Consider the following 23,777-nt stretch of genomic DNA (forward strand, 5'->3'; position numbering starts at 1 on the left):
GAGAAACTGTTAATACAAAGCAGCGATGTATGCTCTAAGGAGAGAAGTATTTTAATCTGTATGCTCTGTGTATATATAAATAGCATCCAATAGCAGCAAATAAAGAGTGTTAACCCCCACCCTGATCAAAAGATCTGCCTGCTTCCCTCCCACTGAGTGAGTGGAGGGTGGGTGTGTCCCTTCAACTAGGTCAGCCTTATTCTAAAGAGATTACATGTGTAATCCAACCCCTCCTCCACACTTCCCAAGTGCTGGGGGAGGAGTCCAGAGGCAGGGAACAGTCACTACCCAGAGAGGAAAGAGGCAGTTCAGAGCAGGATGTTTGTGTACGTGATTGATAGGACTTTGTAACTGCCACTCCCTGCTTGACTGTTCGCTTTCCTTCTCACTCAGGCAGGCCTCAATCTGCTTGACTGAATCACTGTACCATCCCAAGGGGAGCTGAGATCCCTCCCAGCTCTCATAAATTCAGCAGGGACTGGTTTAGTTTGTACTTGGTTAGGAATCCTACCAGGAAAACCAGACTACTGCAGTGGAGATATCACTTCCCACTAAATCAATACCAACTCCAACTGCCTAGTATTGCCTGAAGGTGGTCAGTCCTTCAGAGTTTCAAATGCCATTTGGCTAGAGCTCCTGACAGGGTGGTAGGACAACAAAAGAAAGGGAAGAGAGCATGAATTCAGGAACATCAAATCCTGGACCAGGTCTAAGACCAGCCAGAATAGTCTAGTTATGGACGTTGAGACAATGGGACAAATTTAATCCTAGAGTAAGTAGACATCTGAAATAAATGGAATTTCACTCACTAACGTCAGGCCTGATTTTGCTCAAAGAGCACACTCCTAGAGGATTTTAACCATCCACTTTATCCATATATTGACCTTTGGAAGGACAAAAATTCTCCCCATCTTCCCATTATGGCTCCTTAATCTACATATGGGAATCACATATCTCCCCTTCTCTGAGGACAGGAACAAAGTGGTGACAAAGAGAGTGGGTAGAAACTCTGCTGCATCAAAACACAAAACTATTATTCTTCACATTTAAGAACCCTCATCTACCATTAATCTTTTACGCAGTAATGCTAACAATGCCATTCTTGATAGCCCATTTTAAAAACTTTTCAACAAGCACCGCTGTGCCTACTCCCATGCCATTGTAAATAGCTGTAGAGCCACCTCATTGTCCTTCTTTAAATTTCTCCTTAAAAAATACTTCACTGCCATGATGCCTATTAAAAGCTTGACAATGATTAGGCAGCTCACTTGCTGCTACCACCTTTTCCATCATGGCCAATATCTCACTGTTCCCTTGTGCTGACCACACCTGTTAGCTGTATCCACCTGCTGCCTATAGCCTGGCACTTACGAATGTCAGCTCTTTGGGACAGGGACAGTGAGATATTGTACAATGACTAGCACATGAGGCCATCGCCCCTAATGCAATATAAATCGTAATTAATTACACACAAACACCCTTGCTGTCTCATCTCTCATTAACATGTTCACAAACTCTTAAAAACTATGAGGTTAATTCTGACTCCTATCACCCTGAGGAACAGTCACACCACCAAGCGGAGTATCCTTAGCACCAGTAATGTTATATACACATACACACTAACCACTGTTTAACATGCAGACTATGTGTGTATTTCGTCTGCTTCTAGTGGCTGGCTCACACAGAGGATAAAACCTCTTACACTTGATGGAGTTACTCCTTTAACTTTAAGTGGTAGAAGCCTGTGCTTTTGGTGCTTAAGGTTTGGTGCTAGCTCATCAGGGAGCATTTGAAATTTTGTTGTTTTCAGGCGTTTGGGACAAGCTTCCCAACAGGGAATGCACGTAACCTTGTAAGGATAAGGCCTTTTCCTGTAGACATATTAGAAGAGCAGCAGCCATTAGCCAAGAAGCAGAAAGTCACATCCTCAGATTCCTGTCCTAATAGTACCCACCATCACCAGATAAAGAAACAGATCTTAAGATGGTTCAAGAAAACTTCATTTGATGGCATTCTGTCTGGCAAGAAATCACTTATCGATAAGCTGTGGTTGTGAAATCCCTACTTTATTGTTTTGTCTTTATGGTCCCCCATTTAGAATCCTAGAATATCAGGGTTGGAAGGGACCTCAGGAGGTCATCTAGTCCAACCCCCTGCTCAAAGCAGGACCAATCCCCAGACAGATTTTTGCCCCAAATCCCTAAATGGCCCCCTCAAGGATTGAGCTCACAACCTTGGGTTTAGCAGGCCAATGCTCAAACCATTGAGCTATCCCTTCACTATTCTTTAACTGTATGGTCTCTGTCTGTTAATTGTTTCTGCCTGTTACATAATTAATTTTGCTAGGTGTAAACTAATGAAGGTATAACTGGTTAAAGAATTGTTTTACAAGATGTTAGAATTGGTTGGAAAATTGTTTAGTAATATTTTAGTAAAATGATTGGTTAAGCAGGACTCAAGTTTCACTATATAAACTGGGATCCAAAAGAAAGTTCTTGGGAACCAACTCCAGGACACAGCCCCAAGATCAGAGCTGCCAGATCTCAACACCCTGCCAACCACACTGTGAAGAAGCTGGAGTCCCCCAGATGACCTGATCCTGACTGGCCATCAAGAAGACTGGGAGTGGTGAGCATTGTATGCTTAACATATGCATTCATTTTTGTAGGGAATTGTTAATAAATAGAGGTTAAGTAGGATATTACTGTGTAAGGCTCTTTCACTGGTAAAAGACTCTGCAAACCCGCAGAGTGTAAGGTTATGCCCTGAGCCCACAGATGGGTACGGGTGGGTGTCTAAATTAACAGGATCACACCTAAGCCCTAAGAACGGGGTAAGGATGGGTGCCCTAGAGCCTAAGGTAATGCCTGAGCCCCAGGAATGGGGTATGGATGGGTGTCTAAATTAAGAGGGTTATGCCTTGGGCCCTAGGAACTAAGTAAATGTGGGTGCCCCTAAAGCGTGTGAGTAACAGAATTTTGTGTGGGTAACAACCTCTTGGTCAAATGTGCATCTCTCAGATATTACAGTAATGAGTGTGATGTAAATACAGATAGCTGCTGAACATTTAACCCTCAGGAGGTCGCAGCCATCCTCAAATCTCAGAACAGAAGTCCCAGGTCACGGTGAAACACTTTAAAAGCATGACCTGCTGATGGTTCAGGGAAGCCTGCTAGTGCACATGGGGTTCCTGTTGACCACTCCCTGCCTAGTCACAACTGGTGCATTCCCTCTTGCCTGTCATTCTTGGTTGCAGCTGTTTCACATTGTGACAGCTGATAATGTCCAGGCTGGTTAAGGATCCAATTGGATCCTTTTCCTTCAAGAATCGCAAGAAAGGGGACAGAAGGAGAGATTGATAGTAGAGCAAGAGGAGGAATAGGGCTACGTATGAAAAGGAGAAAAGAAGAGTGAGAGGACTGGAAAGGAAGCCAGGAGTATGAACAACAGAGGGTCTGGTGCAGAAGAAAAGGAGGGTGGGAGAATGAGGTAGAAAACAAATCAAAACAAAACAAAAGGTTCATTTCACTTTATTTGAGCCAGATACTCCCTCCCCCACACCAACTGAGCAGTTACCCTGCTGGAAAGAAAAAAGCCCCCTGCCTAAACCACAGTGGGCAAGAGAAGACAGAAGGAGGTGAAAGATAGAGAGGTGGATCTGTAACTGTTATACACAGAGGAAGCTGGGAGAGTTCTGACTAGGACAACCCCTTTAACTCCATATAATGAGAGTGGCTAAGAGAAGGAAATTTGTCAGTGATACATGTGGGGCTGAAGCAGTTCAGGATGATGCCTTTAGCACTCATAAGGAGAGACTAGGGCTGAGAGAGGAGTATGGACAGTACGTGGCAACAAGTTTTACAATGTATAAAATCTACAAAAAGACAGTCCGCAGCCTCTCACTCACCTGATGAACAAACACATCTTCTTTTGTGTCATTTCTGTGGAAAAAGTGTGGAGAGAGAGAGAGATGTAATCATGGGGCATCTGATTATTTAGGCCTGCAGCTTTACTGGAGATAGTCCCTGGGGTTCAACTCACCAGTCCATGTACCTCTTTTAAGGAGGAACAGAACCTGGAAATACATCTCCTGGAGCCTCCATAGGGCGCACACCCCCTGGGATTCCATGTGCAGTACAAACCTACTCTGTCTCTCCGTTCAGACCTGGCTGTGAATTCCCTCTGTATCGTTTCCCCAACAGCAGGGGATTTTCCATCTTCCCCAGGGACCACCCTGTAATCTGTGGACAGACATCCAAGGTGTAGTCTGACATAGGCAGCCAGGCTATTATATTCTCTCCCTCTCCTCTCCACAACCACAGGACCTGCAACTCAAGCTCCCAGCACATTATCCCACAGGTCAAGTGAGACTGTCAACAGGACTGTGCACAGCTGTTAACATAGCTCCCCTTACACTGAAACCCAAAACAGCCCAGGAGAGGAGGGACTAGGAATACTCACTGGGATGGGGAGAGCTATGTATGAAATCAAGGAGCCAAACAACAACAAAAACCAAAACAAAAAAACAAACAAACAAACAAAAACACCTTACTAGGTTGTCTAGACAATCCTTCACCCAGTATAGGATTCTGCATGTGATACAGGCTGACACATATCTGAGAGAACTCACATCCAGTGCACACAAACAAATGCAGAAGCTAGGAACTCTCAAATACTCCGAAAGAATTTCAGTCCCACGCTACTGTTTACAGTGGATTGTGAAAAGGTGCTAAGTTGACAGTCAAGAAATCTGAGGGACTCCCCAGCCCCAAAATATGCTCCTCCTGATTCAGGAAGATAGAATTGTATAAGAATATAAACCTTTTTATTTCCAGGTATAGAAGTCAAGCACTAACAGGGGTTAGAAACTACCCCTGTAAGCTGCTACTATATGGTTTCTTGCACCCTCTCTGAAGCATGTGGCATTGGCTACTGTCAGAGTCAGGATACTGAACTAGAAGCATTATTGGGTGTAATCTCTATGTTCCCAGGAAGCCGGGGAAGTCTCTATGGCCTATTCAACCGTTTGGCTTCCTTACTGGGACTGATAACGGGTGGATCAGAGAAAGTAGAGGAAGACAATAAGTGTGCAAATTTTGATAATGGTTTTATTGTGCGGAGCCTTCTCCCACTGGACTGAGAGCCAGAAAATGCATTTCATTGAGAGAACATATTTGGAAAGAATCACTACCTCAGAGGGGCTGAAGTAAAACCAATGACCTAGAGATGGAAGGCTTCATGTTATTTTCCTTAACTCGAAGCCATTCATTACCCTCCTCATCTTGCACGACCTTGGAAACCATGCTATAGAAGGGGATATGGAGCTCTCTCAACATGAATCGAATCCCCTCTCCCCATCCCCAATATAAGTGCCCTATATGAGGGGCAGCCAGCCTCAATGAGCTGTGGTTGCACTGAAAGGTTCCATATCCTCATTCTCTAATTCATCACAGACATCGAGTCCGCCACAATACAGTGCTGTATTGGAAATGGTTTCTATGATGTAAAATACTTTATCTCCTGTCTCTGATCTCCTTGAATTATCGAACTCCCTAAACTGAGGCTTTTCTGTATTCTTTTGCTATATCCATTTTCTGACAGAGGATTTTTAAAAAAAGTTTGAAAACTATTTAAAAAAATAAAAAAATATTAATAATCAAATTTCTGTAGCTTGTCAACTGTAAGTTTATCACAGTGTTTTCATGAGCAAGCCACGTACCACTAGCTTTTAGCTCTCCCATTTTTTGCTTGAAGTCACTTAGAAACAGTTTAGTAACCCACATGAATGGATGATAAGATGCCCTTCAGGGTGGACATAGAGTACAAGATGCAGATTCTTAAAATTCAGTGTGGGAGTGTAGAGCTAGAATTTTGGTTTGACCTATCAGAGAGAGAGAGAGAGAGAGAGAGAGACCACTTCCAAAATTCAGATGTGGATCTGGACTTGAGCTTTGGAATACCCCGTAACTTCTCCATGTTCAAGTCTGTGCCCAGCTAGAACTATAAAACATAGAACTGTGGATTTTTAGTGGAGATTGTAATTGGGATGAGTGAACGTGTTTGGACAGAAAGTAAGAACACCTTTACCAAAACTTTCTCCAAAGCTCAAATCTGCTCCCCTCCCCACCACCACACACACACACGTTTGGAAAGGTTCAATAACTTCCTCCCACATCCACCTATCATCTGATTTTAACTCAGAACCTTAATGGTTATCAGGCTGTCAGAGCTAAAATGCGGCATCACAGGCCAACCTTGTGGTATTTTGAATCCAACCAGAAACAGGAAATACCAGAAATCTCAGAAAACCCCTCTTCCTGTGAGATTTCTAGCCTGATTTTGAAGGCTCAAGACTTAATAGATCCATTAAGCATGTGAACTGCGGTGCTGCACGAATTTATCAATATAACAAACATACCTGTTGATAAAGCCATATCCGTTTCTGACGTTGAACCACTTGACAGTGCCAAGAACTTTAGTGGCTGAAAATTAAAAGTAAATTAATATCAGTCACCCTCGAGGAACACACATCTAGTAACTTCCTGCATAAAACACAACTGGTAGGTGTTCCCCTTCCTTTACACCTGCAAATACTGTACGGAGTTATTTAGGACAGACCAATATGTAACATAGCCTTATTATAGTCAAAGAAATGCTCCCTTATAATACTTTGCACTTACATAGCACTTTTCTAGTTTATCAGTTTATTTTACCCAGGTGGGGACAAATGAATAGTCCCGTTTCACAGATGTGGAATGGAGACTGAGGATAAGCAATTTACCTGAAGCAGTGGTCCACAATGTGTTACCTGGACCGCATGGTCCAGGTGGCAGGGCAGCGACAGCTCGGAGCCCGACCCTAGACCCCTGCCACACGACTGCCCCGGACCGGGGGTGGACGGCTGCCCCAGCCCCCAGAACTTGCAGGGGCAGCTTGGACCCCTCCGCTCCATGCGGCGGGGAACCTGGCAGTACCTTTAGCATGCAGCTGAGCTGGGCTGCAGCTGTGTGCTAACTGGGCCGCATGCAGCCCATGGGCTGAGAACCACTGACCTGAAGTCACACAGCAAGTCAGTGGCAGAGCCAAGAATGGAACCCACATTTTCTGATTTCCATCCCAATTCTCTTACCACTGGATCACATCTGTCACTTCTAGGCTATCTTTCCCACTTCTACAATCCAGCTGCTGCCTACTGATCCCTATGTGCGATCCCTAGCTTGAACAAGGGCTGTGGCAAGATGCAGGACATACAAGCAGAGAATCCAGCTGCCAGACTGGGGCACCACTTAGTTGTGTTTAACTCTAGTATCCAGCTATCAAAAAGCAAACATGGCAGGAGTGCCTGCTCGGGACATCTAGAAGTAGACAGAAAAATACCACAGAGAACCTCATGCTGCATCATCTGGAGTGTGGGTGACAGGTCTTTTCTGGCATCAGTGGAGCAGGGGGGGCTTTTACTACTTTCCCTAAGGAGATTATACCACTGGCTGATAGTTCTTACTGTTAGGAAAATATTTTCTGATATCCCGCTGGAAACGCTCACCCTTTGCTCTTTTTCACCCCTTTATTCCTAGTTACAGAGCCTCTTGGTTTTCCCTAAATAGCTTTTTTCTTATACTAACTCTTATATTCTATGGATACAGATATAATAGGATATCCTGCGCCAATTCTTCCTTTCTTTCTAGAAAATCAAAAGAAAGACTACATCAGTGAAACAGGGAACCTCTAAACAGATGGCCTGAGTTTCATCTATTGGTCTCTGATGTCTTCCTCCTTCTCTCTGTTTTTTCCATGATAACTGAATCCAACCGTTACTGAGAACTCAGCATGATCTTGAGTCCTAAAATTCCACAGCTCTTGATTTGGAACGTTCTGCTAACTGTCCCCAACCACCCTCCTTCACATGGACCCTATTATACTATCTTGGAGGAACAAGTTTCACCGGGTCCTGTAGCATGGGTTGTTCCCCTAACCAAATAAGTTTACCAGATATAATATGCAGACAAACATGTATGTTAAAATAGTAACAGACTTTCTTGAATTTTAAAATTTTTAAAGGATAAAATTCACTTTAAAATTTCGTTTATAACTTATTTGTACTGAATATACCTGCTTCAAAGAACAAGGAAAAGAAAGGGAGCTGGACAGAGAATTGGCCAAAACCCTTAACTAGAATGATAGGAACACAGATATTACCATACTCGATCGGAGCAGGGGTCCATCAGTATCCAGGCCTCCACCCCACCCCATCCTGTGGCCAAAGCCAGTACTTCACGCTTCAGAGAAAGGCGCAAGAAACCCCCAAAAGGGCAATTATTAAGGCCCTACGTGAATTGTGGGATGACGGTCAAAATACTGCAGCTGAGTAGTGGACAAGCCGTGCAAAATTAGAAAAAATAATAAATTATTTATTAAGTCCATTATTATTTTTTGGCAATTTTCCACTGTCAGCCGCCCAGGGCTGAAAGCGGGGACTCCCTCTGTCAGCCCCGCACACGGCAGAGCTCCTGCTGTCAAAATTGCAATGGAAGCCTAATATTGTGGAATCTGCATTTTCCACAATATCCCAAGTTAAGGGGGGGGGGGGTTAGCAATTATGGAATAAGCTGCCACCAGGGAACACCTCTACCTAACCCTAGACAGTTAAGCATGATGGTCTAGACTACTTACATTGACAACTTCCACAGTTACATTAGACAGATTTTAAAAAAGTGTATCTCATCCCCACCATGGAGATATCATTTCTAGGGATGAGAGTTCAGTACTCTGGCCTTTCCAGTTAGTCTGCCAAAACGGGGAATCAATAAATGCCAATCATGGAGTTGATTTTTGTGGTATGCACATGTGTCCCACTAGGAATTGAATTAAGCCAACCCTCTCATTTCAACAGGTCCATGGAAAGCTCTCAGACTGAAACCAATAAGTTTCCCAGGAAACTTCAGACACAAGTTTTATTTTTTTCTTAATGAAGAGTCAACAAAAATTGGTGGGTAATTAATTTTTCTATTTCTCCATCAAATTCAGGTGGTCTCACCATGTGTTACAATATGCTTTCAGTGGCTCTTAGCATACATATTTGCAAAGCCATTAACATGGAAGTTTGAGATTAACAAGATAAATAAAAGACTTGCTCAAGAGACCATTTTCAACCAACGCAGTCAAAGCGCCATCCTTACATTCCCTGTGTCAAAAAAAAAAAAAAAAAAAAACCCACGAACACAACCTAGCAATAAGGCTGGTTTGCAGACAACAGCAATGTTTTGACATCAGACCACATTTAAGATTTTATCATTCTTATTAGAAAAAAATAAGTAGTAAAGGCACAAGTTAGCTTTCCAGTCAGGAAAGGTTTACTTATAAGGGTACGTCTACACTTACCGGAGGGTCCGGCGGCAGGCAATCGATGTTCTGGGATCGATTTATCACGTCTGGTTTAGACGCGATAAATCGATCCCGGAAGTGCTCGCCGCCGACGCCGGTACTCCAGCTCGGCGAGAGGAGTACGCGGCATCGACGGGGGAGCCTCCCTGCCGCGTCTGGACCCGCGGTAAGTTCGGACTAAGGTACTTCGAATTCAGCTACGTTATTAACGTAGTTGAATTTGCGTACCTTAGTCCGAAGTGGGGGCTTAGGGGGGGACCAGGCCTAAGTGTATTTTCAAACTCCAATAAAAAAATATTACATCTTATCTGCTACTTCCTCATAGTCTACTAATGGCTACTGATATGCATGGAATTGCTCTTGATGAATCAGAGAGCAAGGGAAGTGGGGGAAATGCACAATGATGTTCTCCCCCTTGCATTTTGCAAAACTCCTTCCACCCTCATTCCCAAGGACATCTTTTTTAATCTGCTCCTGTATGTCAGTAACCATAGGACTTTGAAAGCTTCTCTTGGAAAGCCTATTCAAGTGTCTCAGTCCTTTTGAGCGCAAAGGCCTTTTCCCTACTAGTTAGTCTCATAGCCCCAGTTTTATTGTGTTAATCGTTTAACCATTAACAAGTTCACAACATAGGTGCAGGAACCAGGGACGAGGGGGGAGTGCTGCAGCACCCCTATGTTTTACCCGGGGTCCCGGTGGCTGGCCGTCGCGTAACACGTGTGGGAGCTGCAGCACCCCCCGCACTCCTAGTTCCCGTACCTATGACGTCAGTTCTATAGCAATGGTCCCAACTCCTAACAATGTAGAACCTAGTTCCACATACACTATGAAATGGTATTGCTGTGACTTTTTTTATGTGCACATTAGGCATTTAAACATTAACTGAATACGTGTAAGACTGATACTTATCAGTTAACCGTTAACATTTTACATCCCTAGTGCAAACATAGCACGCAACAGTGTAGTTCCTAAAATACATTAGGACTTTTTAAGCCATCCTACAAGCTACTCTATCCAGTAGAAATTGAAACAGATAGCAGCAGTACTCCAGAATTCATAACTGCTGATATACCCCTGAGGTATCCCAGGTGTGCCTGAAGCAAGAAATCCAGTTCAGAACCCAAACTTGCACAAGTTTGGGGTTTGGATCTAGGAGTGCTTGTTTCGATGCATCTTTGCCCATGAGAGTATATTGCAAAAGAACCTTAATCCAATACTGCCAAAAGGAACTGTACTCCAGAATGCTGATAAATTATCCCACAATTAGTGCGGGTATGGCTAAAATACCCCTAGAACACTGCTGACATACCTCCACACTGTATTGCTGATCTACCCAAAATGGATCCAATATAGTACTACTAAAGGAAACACAGAATACTGCAAAACAAAGTCTAGGAAGCTGATGACCAATATCAGTATCTGACCCCCCGACTGACCTGGATTTAATTCCACCTGCTCCTCATTTCTCTCTCCCGCTGCTACCACCACATTTAATATCCTCAAAAAGCTCTCCTGCCAGGCCAAGTGCCTGCACTTTTCTCAGTGCTGGCCCCCCTGCACTAGGATGCTAGGGAATCTCCATCCTTCACCTGGGACATTCAGAAGTCCTTAAGGAATTCATTGATAAACGACAGACTGTGTCCAAGTGTGTCAGTTCATGGTGAGTCAAGTGAAACAGAGGCACGCATCCTCAGAGGGGCACTTCTGATGCCCGCTGTGACGGACAGGCCGCTATCTTCCCGAAAGGAATGAGGGCAACAGAAGCTACTTATGAGAGGAAGCAGCAGTTCTCCCAACACCAGGATCTTTTCCTCCCACCGTGAAACCTCCTTTACACCCGTCTGTCTCCATGAGCAAACAGATGTTGAATATCAACTATAAACAGCAAGGTGTTGAGATATTATCTTTTATTGGACCAATGTCTGCTGGTGAAAGACACAAGCTTTCAAACCACACAGCGCTCTTCTTCAGGTCCAGGTAGCTCAAAAACTTGTCTCACTCACCAGAAGTTGGTTCAATAAAAAAAAATATTACCTCACCCACCTTGCCTCTGTAATACTCTGAGACCAACATGCTGCAACAATAGGGCAAATAATTGTGTCCCCCCCCCATCATCTCGGACACAGATCGAACCGCCCCCGTGGCCTTTACTCCAGTCCTGGCTGACAGCCTGAGGCGCCCCACGGAGCGCTGCGGGCGGAGGAGCCGGCCGCGGGAAGGGCACTGCACTTCCTACAGCTTTGCGGAGAGTTGGCCCCCGGGCCCGGCGCGCGCTGCGCAGCTCAGTGGCCGACGCGCCCTGTTTACACGGAGACTTTCTACGACGTTCTCGTGAGCGCCGCCGCCCCCGCTCCCGCCCCCGCCCCCGCCTGGGGAGCGCGGCCGCGCAGCAGCGAGGAAGGGGCCTTGCTGGCCGCGAGTCCCAGGGGCGGAGGGGACCAGTCAGCTCAGCGAACCTCGGTAGCCGGGGCGCAGGACGCGCGCTCCCGCACCGGACACAACAGCAGCCGCGGGGGCCACATGCGGGATCCCCGGCCCGCTCCACGTGCGCAGGGCGGCCCGGCCCAGCTCCCAGCCGCGGGTCTCGCCCCGGATCGCCCGGCCGGGCAGGGACCCCCGCGCCCACCCCAGGGGAGCGCTCGGCCGAGGCGGGGCCGGGGCTCGCTCTGTGGCTGTCACCGGCCCCCGCCCGCCGCACGTGGGAGCTGCCCGGCCCCCCAGGTTCCCGTGCGCGCGCCCCCCAAGCGCGCCCCCCGGCGGGCCTCACCCAGAACTTTCTTCTCCGTGTCCGCGGCGGGGGCCGCGCTGCTGCTGTCACTGGCGGGGGCCGCGTCTCCGCTGGCGCTGCCCGCCGGGGCGCTGGGGCTAGCGGGGCTCCTGGGCTTGGCGTCCTGGGCCGGGGAGGCCGGCGCGGCAGCGGGGGGGCCGGTGGGGGATGGGGGGGCCGCCGCCGTGGGGCTGGTCTGCGCCGCCTCGCTCATTGCGTCTCTCCGGGGCGGTCGGTGGTGGCCGCGTGCTGGCGCGCGGCGCGTCGGGTGGGTCGGTGTCTCGCGCTGGGTCGTTCGGGCTCCGCGCTGGGTCTTACTGCCCCCAAAATGGCCCCGCCGAAGTTTTTAATACAGTCAGCTAGGGCCAGCCCCGAGCCTGGGGCGGCCTCATTAGCATTTAAAGGGGCCGCGCCGCCAAAGCGACCGGGCCCCGCCTCCCGTGGGGCTGCTCCGCACGGGGCAGGGAAAGTTGCAGAGAGAGTGAGAGCGGGAGCGCGTGCGCGTCCCCATTTTATTATCAGGGTTTTGGGTGCTGAACTGACACAGCCCGAGGGCCCATGAGGACAAGACATATTGACATACCCAGGGCCCAGTTCTGCACTCGTATACCCCCCCCCCACACACACACACACACATGCAATCTGCTCGGGGCAAAGGGGCCCTGGGGTCCTGCCTTACTCACACCACATGGGCAACTTGGGCCTAGTTTTACACTAGTGTAAATCCACTGATTTCAGTGGATTCTCTCCTGATTTGCACCAGCGGGAGACCACATCCAAGCCCATTTATTTCTGCCAAAGGAATCCGATAAAACATAAAAACATCTGTGACTTAAATTAACTTTCACTATCTTAAAACAACAACGAGTTGAAATCTAATCAATGTTTAAAAAAAAAGGGGGGGGAGGGGACTTTGATGTCCTACCTATGCCCCTGGGTCGTGCTGCCAAGTTTTGTGGTGTTTACAACTGCATTTTCCTATGTTTTTAAAACAAGTTTTTTCTTTCCTCTTGCTTCACAAACAGGGGAAAGTGACTGACTACACAGGGAAAAGAGTGAAACTGTGCCCAAAAGCCAAGCTTTTAAAATATCTGTTAGTCTTTAAGGTGCCACCAGACTCCTTATTGTTGTTTTTTAAATATAGGTGCATAAAGTTAGACTTCTGTGTTCATATTTATGCACATAACTATGTGGCCTGATTTTCAAAAATACTGTCAACCCAGCTGCTCCCTATGAAGACAATAGGAGCTGCATGAGCCACAGTTCTTCAGAAAATCAACTTCTAGTCTCTCCTTTAACCTTGTCTCACAGGCTCCTGATGGTATGGACTGAAATCACTAAATAAGAATAAATAATAATTTAGATTAAGTTATTCAGGGAAAGCACTGTGTGTTTGTATAGCACCTAGGGCAATGTTGATAGGAGGGTTTCTCCTCATGCTACTGTAATAATAATAATAAATATGTCTTTTTCTCCTCTGTGTTCTGCCTACTTTTCCTTCTCTCCTTCCCCTCCCCCTTACTGCTCCTGTGCCAGGTGTCTCTTTCCCACTCCCTGCCCTTATCTCTTTTTCTCTCTCTATTGCTTCCCCATATCACTGCTTCCCCTCTCATTGTCCCTCCTCACTGCCTGCCTTTCCTTCTCCTCTTCTTAACCCTTTGCTGCCCCATCTCATGTCTCAGCTTCCTACTGTCATTGTTTCTGTCTTTGGCTGTGAATACACTGCCACTTTCAGCGCTAAAACTTTAGTAGTTCTGGGGTGTGAAAAAACACACCCCTGAGCGACAAAAGTTTTAGTGCTGAAAAGCGCCAGTATAGACAGCGCTATATCGCTGGGAGCAGCTACCACCTCTCATTCGAGGTGGTTATTTTTATTGACGGGAGAGCTTTCCCCTGGCAATAAGGTGTGACTACACTGCCCACATCACAGTGCTGCCGCAGCCGCACTGTAACGTGGACAGTGTAGACATACACTTCATGTCTCTCCTTTCCTTCTTGCTGAGCCTTCCCGTCTGTCTCTCCTGCCCTCCCACCAAATCCTTATTGTGTTGTCCTTGTTGTCCCTGCATCAATGCTTCTACCTCCTAGTTTGCTGACCTCTTCCATCCTCATCCTTTACCCCTTCTTTGTGTCACTTCACTCCCCATCACTTCCTCCTTACTGCTCTACCACCAACAAGGCCATGTCTACACTACAGAGTTAAGTCAACTTAAGTATTGTTGACGATCATAAGTCGCTTTAATAACATCAGTGAAGCACGTCCACACAACACTCCTTGTGTTGGCTGACCATGTCCAAAGTCGTTGCTCAAATATCAAAATTCCTATGGCTGGTGCGAAGCTGCAACTGCACAGCCTCCTCTCCCCATATACTCAGCAGATCCAACAGCTTTGGTGTGCTCCGCTTAGGAGCGCATCTGCTGCAGAAAGCCACATGGTCAAGTAGGAAGATGCTTTGTGAACTGCTCAGGCCGATTAAACAGGAAGAGGAATTTCAAAAATTCCTGGACCTTTAAACGGTGGAGGGGCGCATACCTTTATAACTTCAGGGCAGCAGAGTTTAAACTGCTGACCAGAGCTATCATGATGAGCACTGTGGGATGCCTCCTGGAGGCCAATTAGAGCGACATAACCAAGTGAGGTATCTACACTGACGCTGATCACTCTTAACTATCTTGCAAAAAGCTCTATGCCGCTCGTCAAGGTGCTTTTATTATGTCGACTTAGCAGGAGAGTGAAATCGATGAGAGAAGTATGTACACTTCCACTGTTTTGTTGACAAAAGCTGACTTTTCTCGAGAAAACCATGAAGTGTAGACAAAGTCCTAGTGTCTCCCCTTCCCTTCATTACCCCCTTCTTATGTCTCTCTTTCCCCAGGAGGTAGAAGTGTGAACCTACATCTACTTTGACCCTGATGCCACCTGTCCCCTGATATCCAGCCGCTAACCTATCCCAGATGTGGGCTATTCAGGCCCTCCACTGCTTTCTGCACATCAAGGCTTGAACCACTTGGAATGTGGTTCTTGGCCTATACACCTGTTATTCCCATCTGATGTCCAGCTACACCTCATCTCACTGAGAACTCTGCCAAACAGACAGTTAATTTATTTCCCTGCTGAGGAGTACCAAGGTACTGATAACATGCCTCTGTTCTAAGATGAGGCATTCTCTGCCAGTGAGCACTTTGGTACTGGTTTGAACTATGCAAAATCGTGCATTATTGAAACTTTTTGTGAACCTTGAAGAAGCCTCTGGACTTGACAGGTGTCAGAGCAGGGGGAAAAAAATGTAACAGTGCCCTTTCCTCAATCACAAACCAAATCCACAATACCAAAGTAGCAGTTGTTTTTACTAAAATGATCAGTAGTGAAATAGTGAACTATTTTGATATGCAAATAATCTCAGGCTTCAGAGTTAATGTATCATTAAATATTAGTTATTGCTGACCACTCCAGACATCAATGTTACAACTCACATCTGGAGTCTATCTACAAAGTTCATTAACATATTGTTTTTGCCCTTTTCTAAATCATGAAGATAGTGATTATTACAGTAGTCTCCATTGTGCTAGGCTTTGGACACACCAATAACAAAAAGATGATCTCTGCTCCAAAGAGCTTACAACTCCCCTCAACTCGATACGGTATTTGGCAGGTTATATTATTTTATAATTATGTTATAGCCCTTTGCAATTTTCAATCCATATGAGTATTCACATTCAAGCCAGTTTGTATTAATTTTGAGTGTAAGATTTTGTGACACACTGAATAAAATGCTGTATTAAAATCCAAACCTGTTGCTATTGGTTTCCTTCCTTCCATTAATTGTGCAGTTTTGTCTAAAAAACAATTTACTCAGCTCTGTCCAGGAAAATCTACAGTTATAAGCCCTGCTGCTCATGGCTTTTACATTCTTCTCTAGTTTTTTTTCCTCTTAATATTTGTCAAATTATTTTAATAGGGAAATAAGAGTATCAGGGAAGTGATTGCCAGCATCATTCTTCTTCCCTTTCTTGAAGATTGGTACATTTCCTTTTCACCAGTCTTCCATGACTTGTCAAAAACAATTACTTGCGCTACAGAAAATTCATTTCCTAACTCCCTTAATAAGTTATGATACATATTTGTGGGGGCTGATGTCTGTATCTTTATATTTCCAAGCAGTCTTCTTCCTAGTTTTTAATGAATAACTGTTTTAATGAGGTTTTCCTCATAGTCAATTTTGTAATTTTTTCTTTATTCTTCTTGTTGAAGATGAATTTTTAAAAATAAGTTTGTCATCTTAGGTATATCCCAGTCATTAATTTCATGCCTCTCTATATTCATTAGTAGACCTAAATTGCCAATAGTACATCAGTTACTTTCCTCTGATATTATAGGTGATGCAGTTAAGGTTGCCAGATATTTCCCATTATAAAACCCTGTATTCAGTTGCTTATAACTTTGCCAGACTTTAACAATTTGGGCTGAAATTTTACATGCTGGGTGTCTGAATTTGGCTGAATATTTCCCGAAAGTTTCAGCAACAAAGTCATCCTAGAGTCAAGCGGGTTGGGGATGCGGGAAGTTGGCTAAGTTATGAGCCATATCAGTTTGTATGTGCTCAGTAGAGACTTGTTAGAGTTTGGCTGTTAAATTCTCTTACGATTCGGTCTGTATTAAGCATGCTTCAGTCCCTCTCAGTTCCTACCAGCTGACTAGACTGTATAGGTGCCATCCCTACAGAGCAGCCTCCAGTTCAGGGTTCTAAGCAGGACTTCCCTTGCATTTGGCTGCTCTGTGCCACTGTAGCACCAGCCATCAAAATTTAGGGCAGGCCAAAAAATCTCTCCTATGCTCTCAAGGTTCCCCCTGCTGGTGCTGAGGCAGTGAGAAGGAGGAAGCAGCCTGATTTAGAATGAAGTGGGGCAAGAAGGAATATGGGGAGAGAGGGTTGCAGGAGCTGAAGGGTGGAGAAAAGCAGAGGGGATGGGGGATTCAGGGGGATCATTAGCCACAAGGGGGATGGGGAGAAACCGTGAGAAACAGAAGGCAGTAGAGTGAGAAAGGTACAGGAATAGGCAAGAGTTGGATAGAAGGCAGAGAGAGGGGAAGGGTTTGGAAGGTATATAGGGAGGCACAAATAAGGGAAGGGGGCAGGAGCTGGAGGGAGGATAGGAGGAGAAAGGAACAGAGACAGTTTTGGAAGGGGGTGGAGGTCAGGGGTGGAGACAGAAGAGTAAATATTAAGTCCTTGGGAGGCATGGACCATCTTCTTTTTCTGCATTTGTACATTGACTAGCACAAACAGGGTCCTGGCCTATGACTGGGGCTCCCAGATGCTACAGAAATACAAATTATTAATAATATATTACCATCACAGCATGCTCCCCTCCAGAACCTGGAATTGAACCCAAGGAGTGCTGAGCATCTACCTTCCTCTGCTGTCAGTAAATAGCTGTGAAACCCACTAGCAAAATGTATTGATCCATATACACAGCCTACTACTGCTACCAGTTACCTCAAGTAGCAGAGCTCTGTGTTGTGGCTAAACATACAAACACTGCCGATGACCCAATTTGGGAGCTAATATCATTCCTGGTGATGAATTTCTGTTTCCCAGCTTGGTGTTCTGTGATTTGGTTTGTTTGTTTCATTAAATTACATAAAAACCCCTATTTTAAAAAGAACGTGAAGGTTGCAAAGTCAAGCACTGGAAAGTTAGTACATGCTGGACTTAAGGTTGTCCATGGATCTTAATTCTTCCCCCTTGTACATATGTATTGTGATACAGTCAGTTACATGATCCCATACTTCTTTTCTACAGGACTCTTCCCTCATTCAGTGCAAAGGATGGACAGTAATCTGGGATTTAATCAGGGTTGTATAATGAATGAAACTGTTGTGTGTACTCATTTCTTGAGTTGGAAGGTGGATAGTGGATGAGGCAGGGATTTGGAGGAAGAGAAAGGATGGTCTCATGGTTAAAGCAATTGAATGCCATCTTGGGTTCTGCCTCTGCCACAGAGTTCCTGTGTGATGCTGGACAAGTCACTCAGTACTGCCAACTCTCACAGGGTTGTTTTTTTGTTTGTGTTTTTGTGTGTGTGTGTGGGGGGGGGAGTAATGGGTTTTCAGACAGGGCTGTGGCTTGTCTCATGATGATGTGAGGAGCTCCAGCCCCCTCATGAAGTTCAGCCCTGCTAGAAGCCAGCAAAGTCTCTTCCCTCCACTTCCCATTCTCATGGGATGGGAGGGGAGGGGAGAATGAGGCGTCAGCAAAAAGCCCAGCAGCCTGGGAAGGGGGAGAGGGGACCCAACTGCCGGCCCACCAGTCTGGGAGGGCATTGAAGAACCTTAAGAGGAGCAGAGGTGAGGCTGAGTAGGGGGCTGAAACTGGGGGGAGGGCTGAAATGATGGGAGCTGGGGAGGCTGGACTGAGGGGAGGACTGGGTGGGGACAGAACTGGTAGGTGGAACTGGGGGACAGAATTAATTGCTAGGCAGGGGATGGCTGAATGAGCGGTTTTTCAGCAGTGGCCAAAATCATCTTACCCTATACATTTGGGAAAGTGGGCAATGCTAATTGTCACGCACACTAGGAATGGACATGTGGAGTTCAAAAATTAAAAGACAGATTAAAAAAAACAAAATAAATTAAAATCTGATGATTTTTGGACCAATCTCATGGAGTTCTGACTCATTATTTTTGATTGCTTTGAGGTTGGCAATAATGGTTGCTTAAACCAAAATGTTCACAGTTGGTCACTAATTGTGTATTTGTCATTTTCTCAGTGCCCAACATGAGACACTTGGAGCGAAATTTGCAAAGTGCTGAGTGCTCACAACTGGAGAGATTGAGAGAATTCACCCCAGAATAGCCAGTAACTCGTTCACTCACCTGGGATGTAGGAGACCTGAGTTCAAGTCCCTCCTCAAATCAGGCAAAGCAGGAATTAAAATCTAGGTCTCCCACATCTCAAGTGAGTATCCTAACTACTGTGCAATTGGCTATAATGGGGTAGGGGGTCTCTCTGTTTATTCATGAGAAGGGATTGACCTAGCTTAAGCACCTATCTCCAGGAGCGGGGTCCCAGCTGAGAATCCCAAGCAGAGATAGTAATCTGCCTGACGCCTGTCAGTCAGGTGTCTAATTAGGCACCTGTTGGAGATGTTCCACTTTGAATAAATAATTAAATATTAGTTGGAGCAGGGACTTGAACCTGACTCTCCCACATTACAGTGAGGGCCATAACAACTGGGCTATAAAGTCAATCTCTTCCTTTTTCTCTCTTTGTACTGAAGAGGCAGTTAGATGCCAAAGTACCTTTGTGAATCAAGGCCTCTGTGCTGCGTTTACTATCAGTAAAATGGGGATAATAATACCAGCTATTCTCACAGGAGCGTTGTGAAGATAAATTGATGAATGTTTGTGAAGCACTCAGACACTATGGTGAGAACACAATAGCAACATCCAGGAGGAAATCAATAATTTTGCATTGTGGAAAGTTTGAATATTATGTGGTAAATAAGTCCTTAGGCCACACACATTGACTAAGGATAAAAAAAAAAAAAACAACGAACCCCCCTTTCAATGAATAAAGTAGGAGTCCCATGGAGAAAATAATATGTGAGCATTTAACTAAAGACTGTATCATAATCATACAAATAAGGGGGGGGGGGATTAAGGTTTAGGGCAGGGGCAACCTTATGTCTGGTATTTCCCAACTTTTCAGTGCTTGATTTTGTAACCACAATGTTCTTTTTCTAAAGGTTTTTTGTTTGTTTAATGTCATTATAACTCTTCTGCCAGCTGTTGTCAACAGCAAAAAGGACTGGGTTCAATTATCTAGTAGTTCTGTCTGAAAACTTAATAAACAATACTGGCTTTAGCCCTCACCTCCAGACCTGGGATAATGAAATACCCTCTCCTCTCTGCCCATACTCCCCTCCCCAAGCACCCTTGATAGACAATATTTCCCCTGCACAAGCACTGAGTATGTTGTACAAAGAAGCTTTCATTGGGGGAAAATGGGCATAGAATAAACTTGGGAAAGCTGATAATAATTAATCAACAATATCTGTATGTATCTATTCAGATTGTAAGCATTCAACAAGGTAAAACATTCCTGCAAGAGCCACTTCCCTCCCCTCACTCACTGTTTGTTGTCCAAGGTTTGTGGAGTCCAGAATTTGGGTAGGTCTGTCTCCAGCCCCTAAGGTAAGTGCTAGCTAGTTTGCTTCTGGTCTACCACCTAATCCAATAGTAATAATCACAGCTGTTATTGATTGATGTATAAAGGGGCTCTCAGTGGAGTCCTTCAGTTATACTACTGGATTATATCATAGCTTTAGCAAAGAACCATCTCTACATTCCTCCTTTACAAACTCTTTAGAGAAGAATCAACAGATCCAGGACCCAAACAGAATCCTTGCCATCTAAAATACACTATTATAACAAAATAACTAATTTCTTTTTTTTTCCCTCTTGATTTATTTATAGCTTTGTCCAGGCTCTTCTACCCAATCATGTCTTTGTGGCTTTGGTCAGGGTGACCACTGCACCCCAGGTACAGTTGGTGTGGTTGTTTTGTCTTTCGTTATCTGACAGGGATAATAATGTTTTATTATCCTCAAACCCAAAACGTAACTGAATTTTGACCAAACTGCCACATAACAGAAATGCAAATAAGGCCTGGCCCATTCAATCATTTCCCCTTGCCTGCCAATAGATGGCAGCAGAGAGCTCTCTCCTCTGCTTGGTCTACCTGGAGTTCTCAAGCAGCTCTAGGCCACTTTTCACCCTGTTAAACAATAGGTGTCAATAGTGATCCCCTTGCTCTCTATGGCTTCCCGCCACAAGGCTTACAAATAATATACATACTTTAATTTGTCTTCAATCATTTGGTTAACATTCATTCAAACCATTTTATTTTTGGCACCCCTCTTCTTTGTGAGCTTTAACTGTCTCTGTTGTTTTGTTGATTTTTCCTTTTCCAATTAAATGCATTTAAGTGCCACTAAAACAGTTCTAGTAAAGGTGCCTCCTTCCCCCTTACTGGCGGTGCCGCTCCACTGGAGCCACACTTGTCAAATACTCCTCCAATCTCCATTGCTCCTGAAGAAGTCTCCTCAAGGAGTATTAACTGTTCAGTGGATTCTGCAGGTTGATGGATGGGATGATGAACTTTCCCCAATCCTCCCTCCCTCCCTTCTCCATTCCTCCATAGAAACCAGGGGGGTAGCGTCATGGAGTCTGCTGACTCCCCGTTCCATCCAGGCTGGAGGGAAAAGGGATATGTGTATGATCTGGACCAATGTCTAAGATGCTTCCCAGCTTTCTTTTACTCTGGCAGATTTTAATGCTTCTTCCCCAATGCAATTTACTCAGTAGTTTTCTCAATTCTCTAGAATTAGCTTTCAAGGAATCTAATACCTTGTGCCGCTGCTTTCCTTCCTGTGCTAAATGCAAGAACCCTGTGGACATTGATCCCTAGCTTCCTTGTATTTTCACATTCTCAGTTAGCTCCTCTCTAACAGTAATTAGTGGATCCAGTTCATCCCTCCATCTTTTCAGGAAGGGATTGCCTATTAACACGTGCATTTTGATATATCTCAACTGTGAAGTAAAGAGGTCAGAACGAGCAGTACAGTGAGACTGGAAATCCATTTCTCAGTCCCTCTGCTGCACAATGGGGGAGAGGAGTTGAAAAGCAACTACCTCTAGAAGATAGTAGGTGTATCTGTGCATGGGGTGAGTTTACCAACTTCTTGGAAAGTACAGATGGGGCTGCCACCTGAAAATCTAGCATTGCGTGGGGGGCCAGCTGGCCCATCCCAAAGACATTGACAGAGGTATGTAGAAAGACTGTTGGCCCTACTACAAGGAAACATCTAAAGGTAAGTAGGAAGGCAGGTGAAGCTGGGGAAAAGAAGGGACTGGAGGAGCAAAACTCTCACTTTTGTATATGAAACCATCAAAATTTGCCAGGTTCAAATAGAACAGAGTTTCAGACAAACCTGAAATGTCTAATGAATTTCTAAGGGTGAAAACCCAAAGCCATACGCACACTGAACATCCTACCTCTGGTTCATTCCAAGCAGCAGGTTTCATGTCTCACTTGTAGGGAGTTCCTCCTTCTACAGCAGCCTCAAATCATGACATTCCCTACCAGCAAACACTGGGTATTAATTAGGTAGAGCTAGCTAACAGTGCTATAGTTTATTGTCTGCCTGCAAATTCTTCTCTGTTTTCTTCTTCTTTTTTAAAAAAAAAACAGATCATATTCTTAGCAGCTTTTTCTTTCTGCTGACTCACATGTGCCCCTTTCTTCCTGGTCTATTGTGCTGTCCCCTTCCCCCCCCCCCCCCATTTACCTCCTTCCTCTTTACTTTATCTGTTGCTTTCCCCTTCACAGAGTCTGCTCCAGCAGAGTCTGTGTTGTGCTAGGTCTATAGCACTGCAACAGATTCCATAGTGAAATTGACTGGCTTTGGTTATTTTCACTTCACAGCCCTCAGAGTTCATTTCCTCCATTCTCCCACTGCACAGGGAGGTAAGTGAAAGGTACCTAAGGTGGTCAATTTCACATCAAAGTCTATTGCTGTGTTGTCCACCCTGCACTAAGGAGACTCTGCAGTGACAGCTATGCAGGTAGCACAGGAGAACAAACTGGTGGGAAGTGAAGGCACTGAGTGTTATGTCTCTAACGTGAAACAATCCCACTTTAGGGGAAGACTTGGGAGACAGACACATCCTGCTTTCTAAAGGTGCCCAGCAGGCCTTCAGGTACCATGGTGATGGGCTGGTGTCGGTGTGGCCAACTCTCACCATTTTATTGTGAGTCTCTCTACATCTGATGTTTTTTTTAAAGCCAAAGGCAAACTAAAATTGGCCAATTAAGGGTCATAGCAGAGAAGCTACTCAGCATGAGCTCTCAGTGCCATGCTATGGCAAAAAGGGCTAATGCAGTCCTCGGATGTAACAAGAGTGGAGTAGTGAGTAGTGATTTTAACTCTATATACGGCATTGATGAGACTGATACTGGAATATATACTGTGGACAGTTCTGGTGTCCACATTTTTCAAAATGATGTTGCAAAATTGGAGAGGATGCAGAGAAGAGCAATACAAATTATTTGAGGCTGGAGAAAATGCCTTAGGAAATATGTTTAGCTGATCAAAAAGAAGATTGAGACATGACTAATTTCAGTGTATAAATACCTTCATGAGGAGAAAATATTGGGAACTAGAGGGCTCTTTAATCTAGCAAAGAAAGGCATAATAAGAACTAGTGTTTGGAAGCAGGGCCGGCTCCAGGCACCAGCTTGCCAAGCAGGTGCTTGGGGCGGCCACTCTTGAGAGGGGCGGCACGTCCAGCTATGCGGCGGACGGTCCCTCACTCCCACTTGGAGTGAAGGACCTTCCGCCAAATTGCCGCCGCAGATCGCGATCGTGGCTTTTTTTTTTTTTTTTTTTTTTTTTTTTGCCGCTTGGGGCAGCAAAAACCCTGAAGCCGGCCCTGTTTGGAAGCCAGACAAATTCAAATCAGAAATAAGCACAAATTTTGAACAGTGAGGGTGATTAACTATTGAAACAAACTACTAAAGGAAGGGGTGAATTCTGCATCTCTTGATGTCTTCAAATAAAAAT

The 23,777-nt window shown here is 45.1% G+C and overlaps 1 protein-coding gene and 1 long non-coding RNA gene across 5 annotated transcripts in view; one reads left to right on the forward strand and one right to left on the reverse strand.

Annotated features, from left to right (window-relative positions):
* YBX3 (Y-box binding protein 3) overlaps nucleotides 1–12,502 on the reverse strand; it is a 66,920-nt gene extending 54,418 nt beyond the window's left edge. Inside the window, exons 1-3 of one of the 4 annotated variants that reach the window (XM_065572083.1) lie at nucleotides 12,149–12,502; nucleotides 6,419–6,482; nucleotides 3,908–3,941 (exon numbers count right to left, since the gene is read on the reverse strand). In XM_065572083.1, the coding sequence (XP_065428155.1) occupies nucleotides 3,908–3,941; nucleotides 6,419–6,482; nucleotides 12,149–12,362 (312 nt within the window). In that variant the 5' untranslated portion in view covers nucleotides 12,363–12,502. The remainder of the gene's footprint in view (nucleotides 1–3,907; nucleotides 3,942–6,418; nucleotides 6,483–12,148) is intronic. The other 3 variants (XM_065572090.1, XM_005295749.4, XM_024110158.3) reach the window with 3 other exon arrangements.
* Nucleotides 12,503–12,629: 127 nt separating this feature from the next.
* Nucleotides 12,630–15,940, forward strand: LOC112060373 (uncharacterized). Its single transcript, XR_002889677.3, has 2 exons — nucleotides 12,630–13,469; nucleotides 15,026–15,940. It is a non-coding gene; the product is annotated as an uncharacterized LOC112060373 (long non-coding RNA).
* The last annotated feature ends 7,837 nt before the right edge of the window (nucleotides 15,941–23,777 follow it).

This window comes from Chrysemys picta, chromosome 1 (assembly GCF_011386835.1).
Source record: "Chrysemys picta bellii isolate R12L10 chromosome 1, ASM1138683v2, whole genome shotgun sequence".
Lineage (NCBI taxonomy): Eukaryota > Metazoa > Chordata > Testudines > Emydidae > Chrysemys > Chrysemys picta.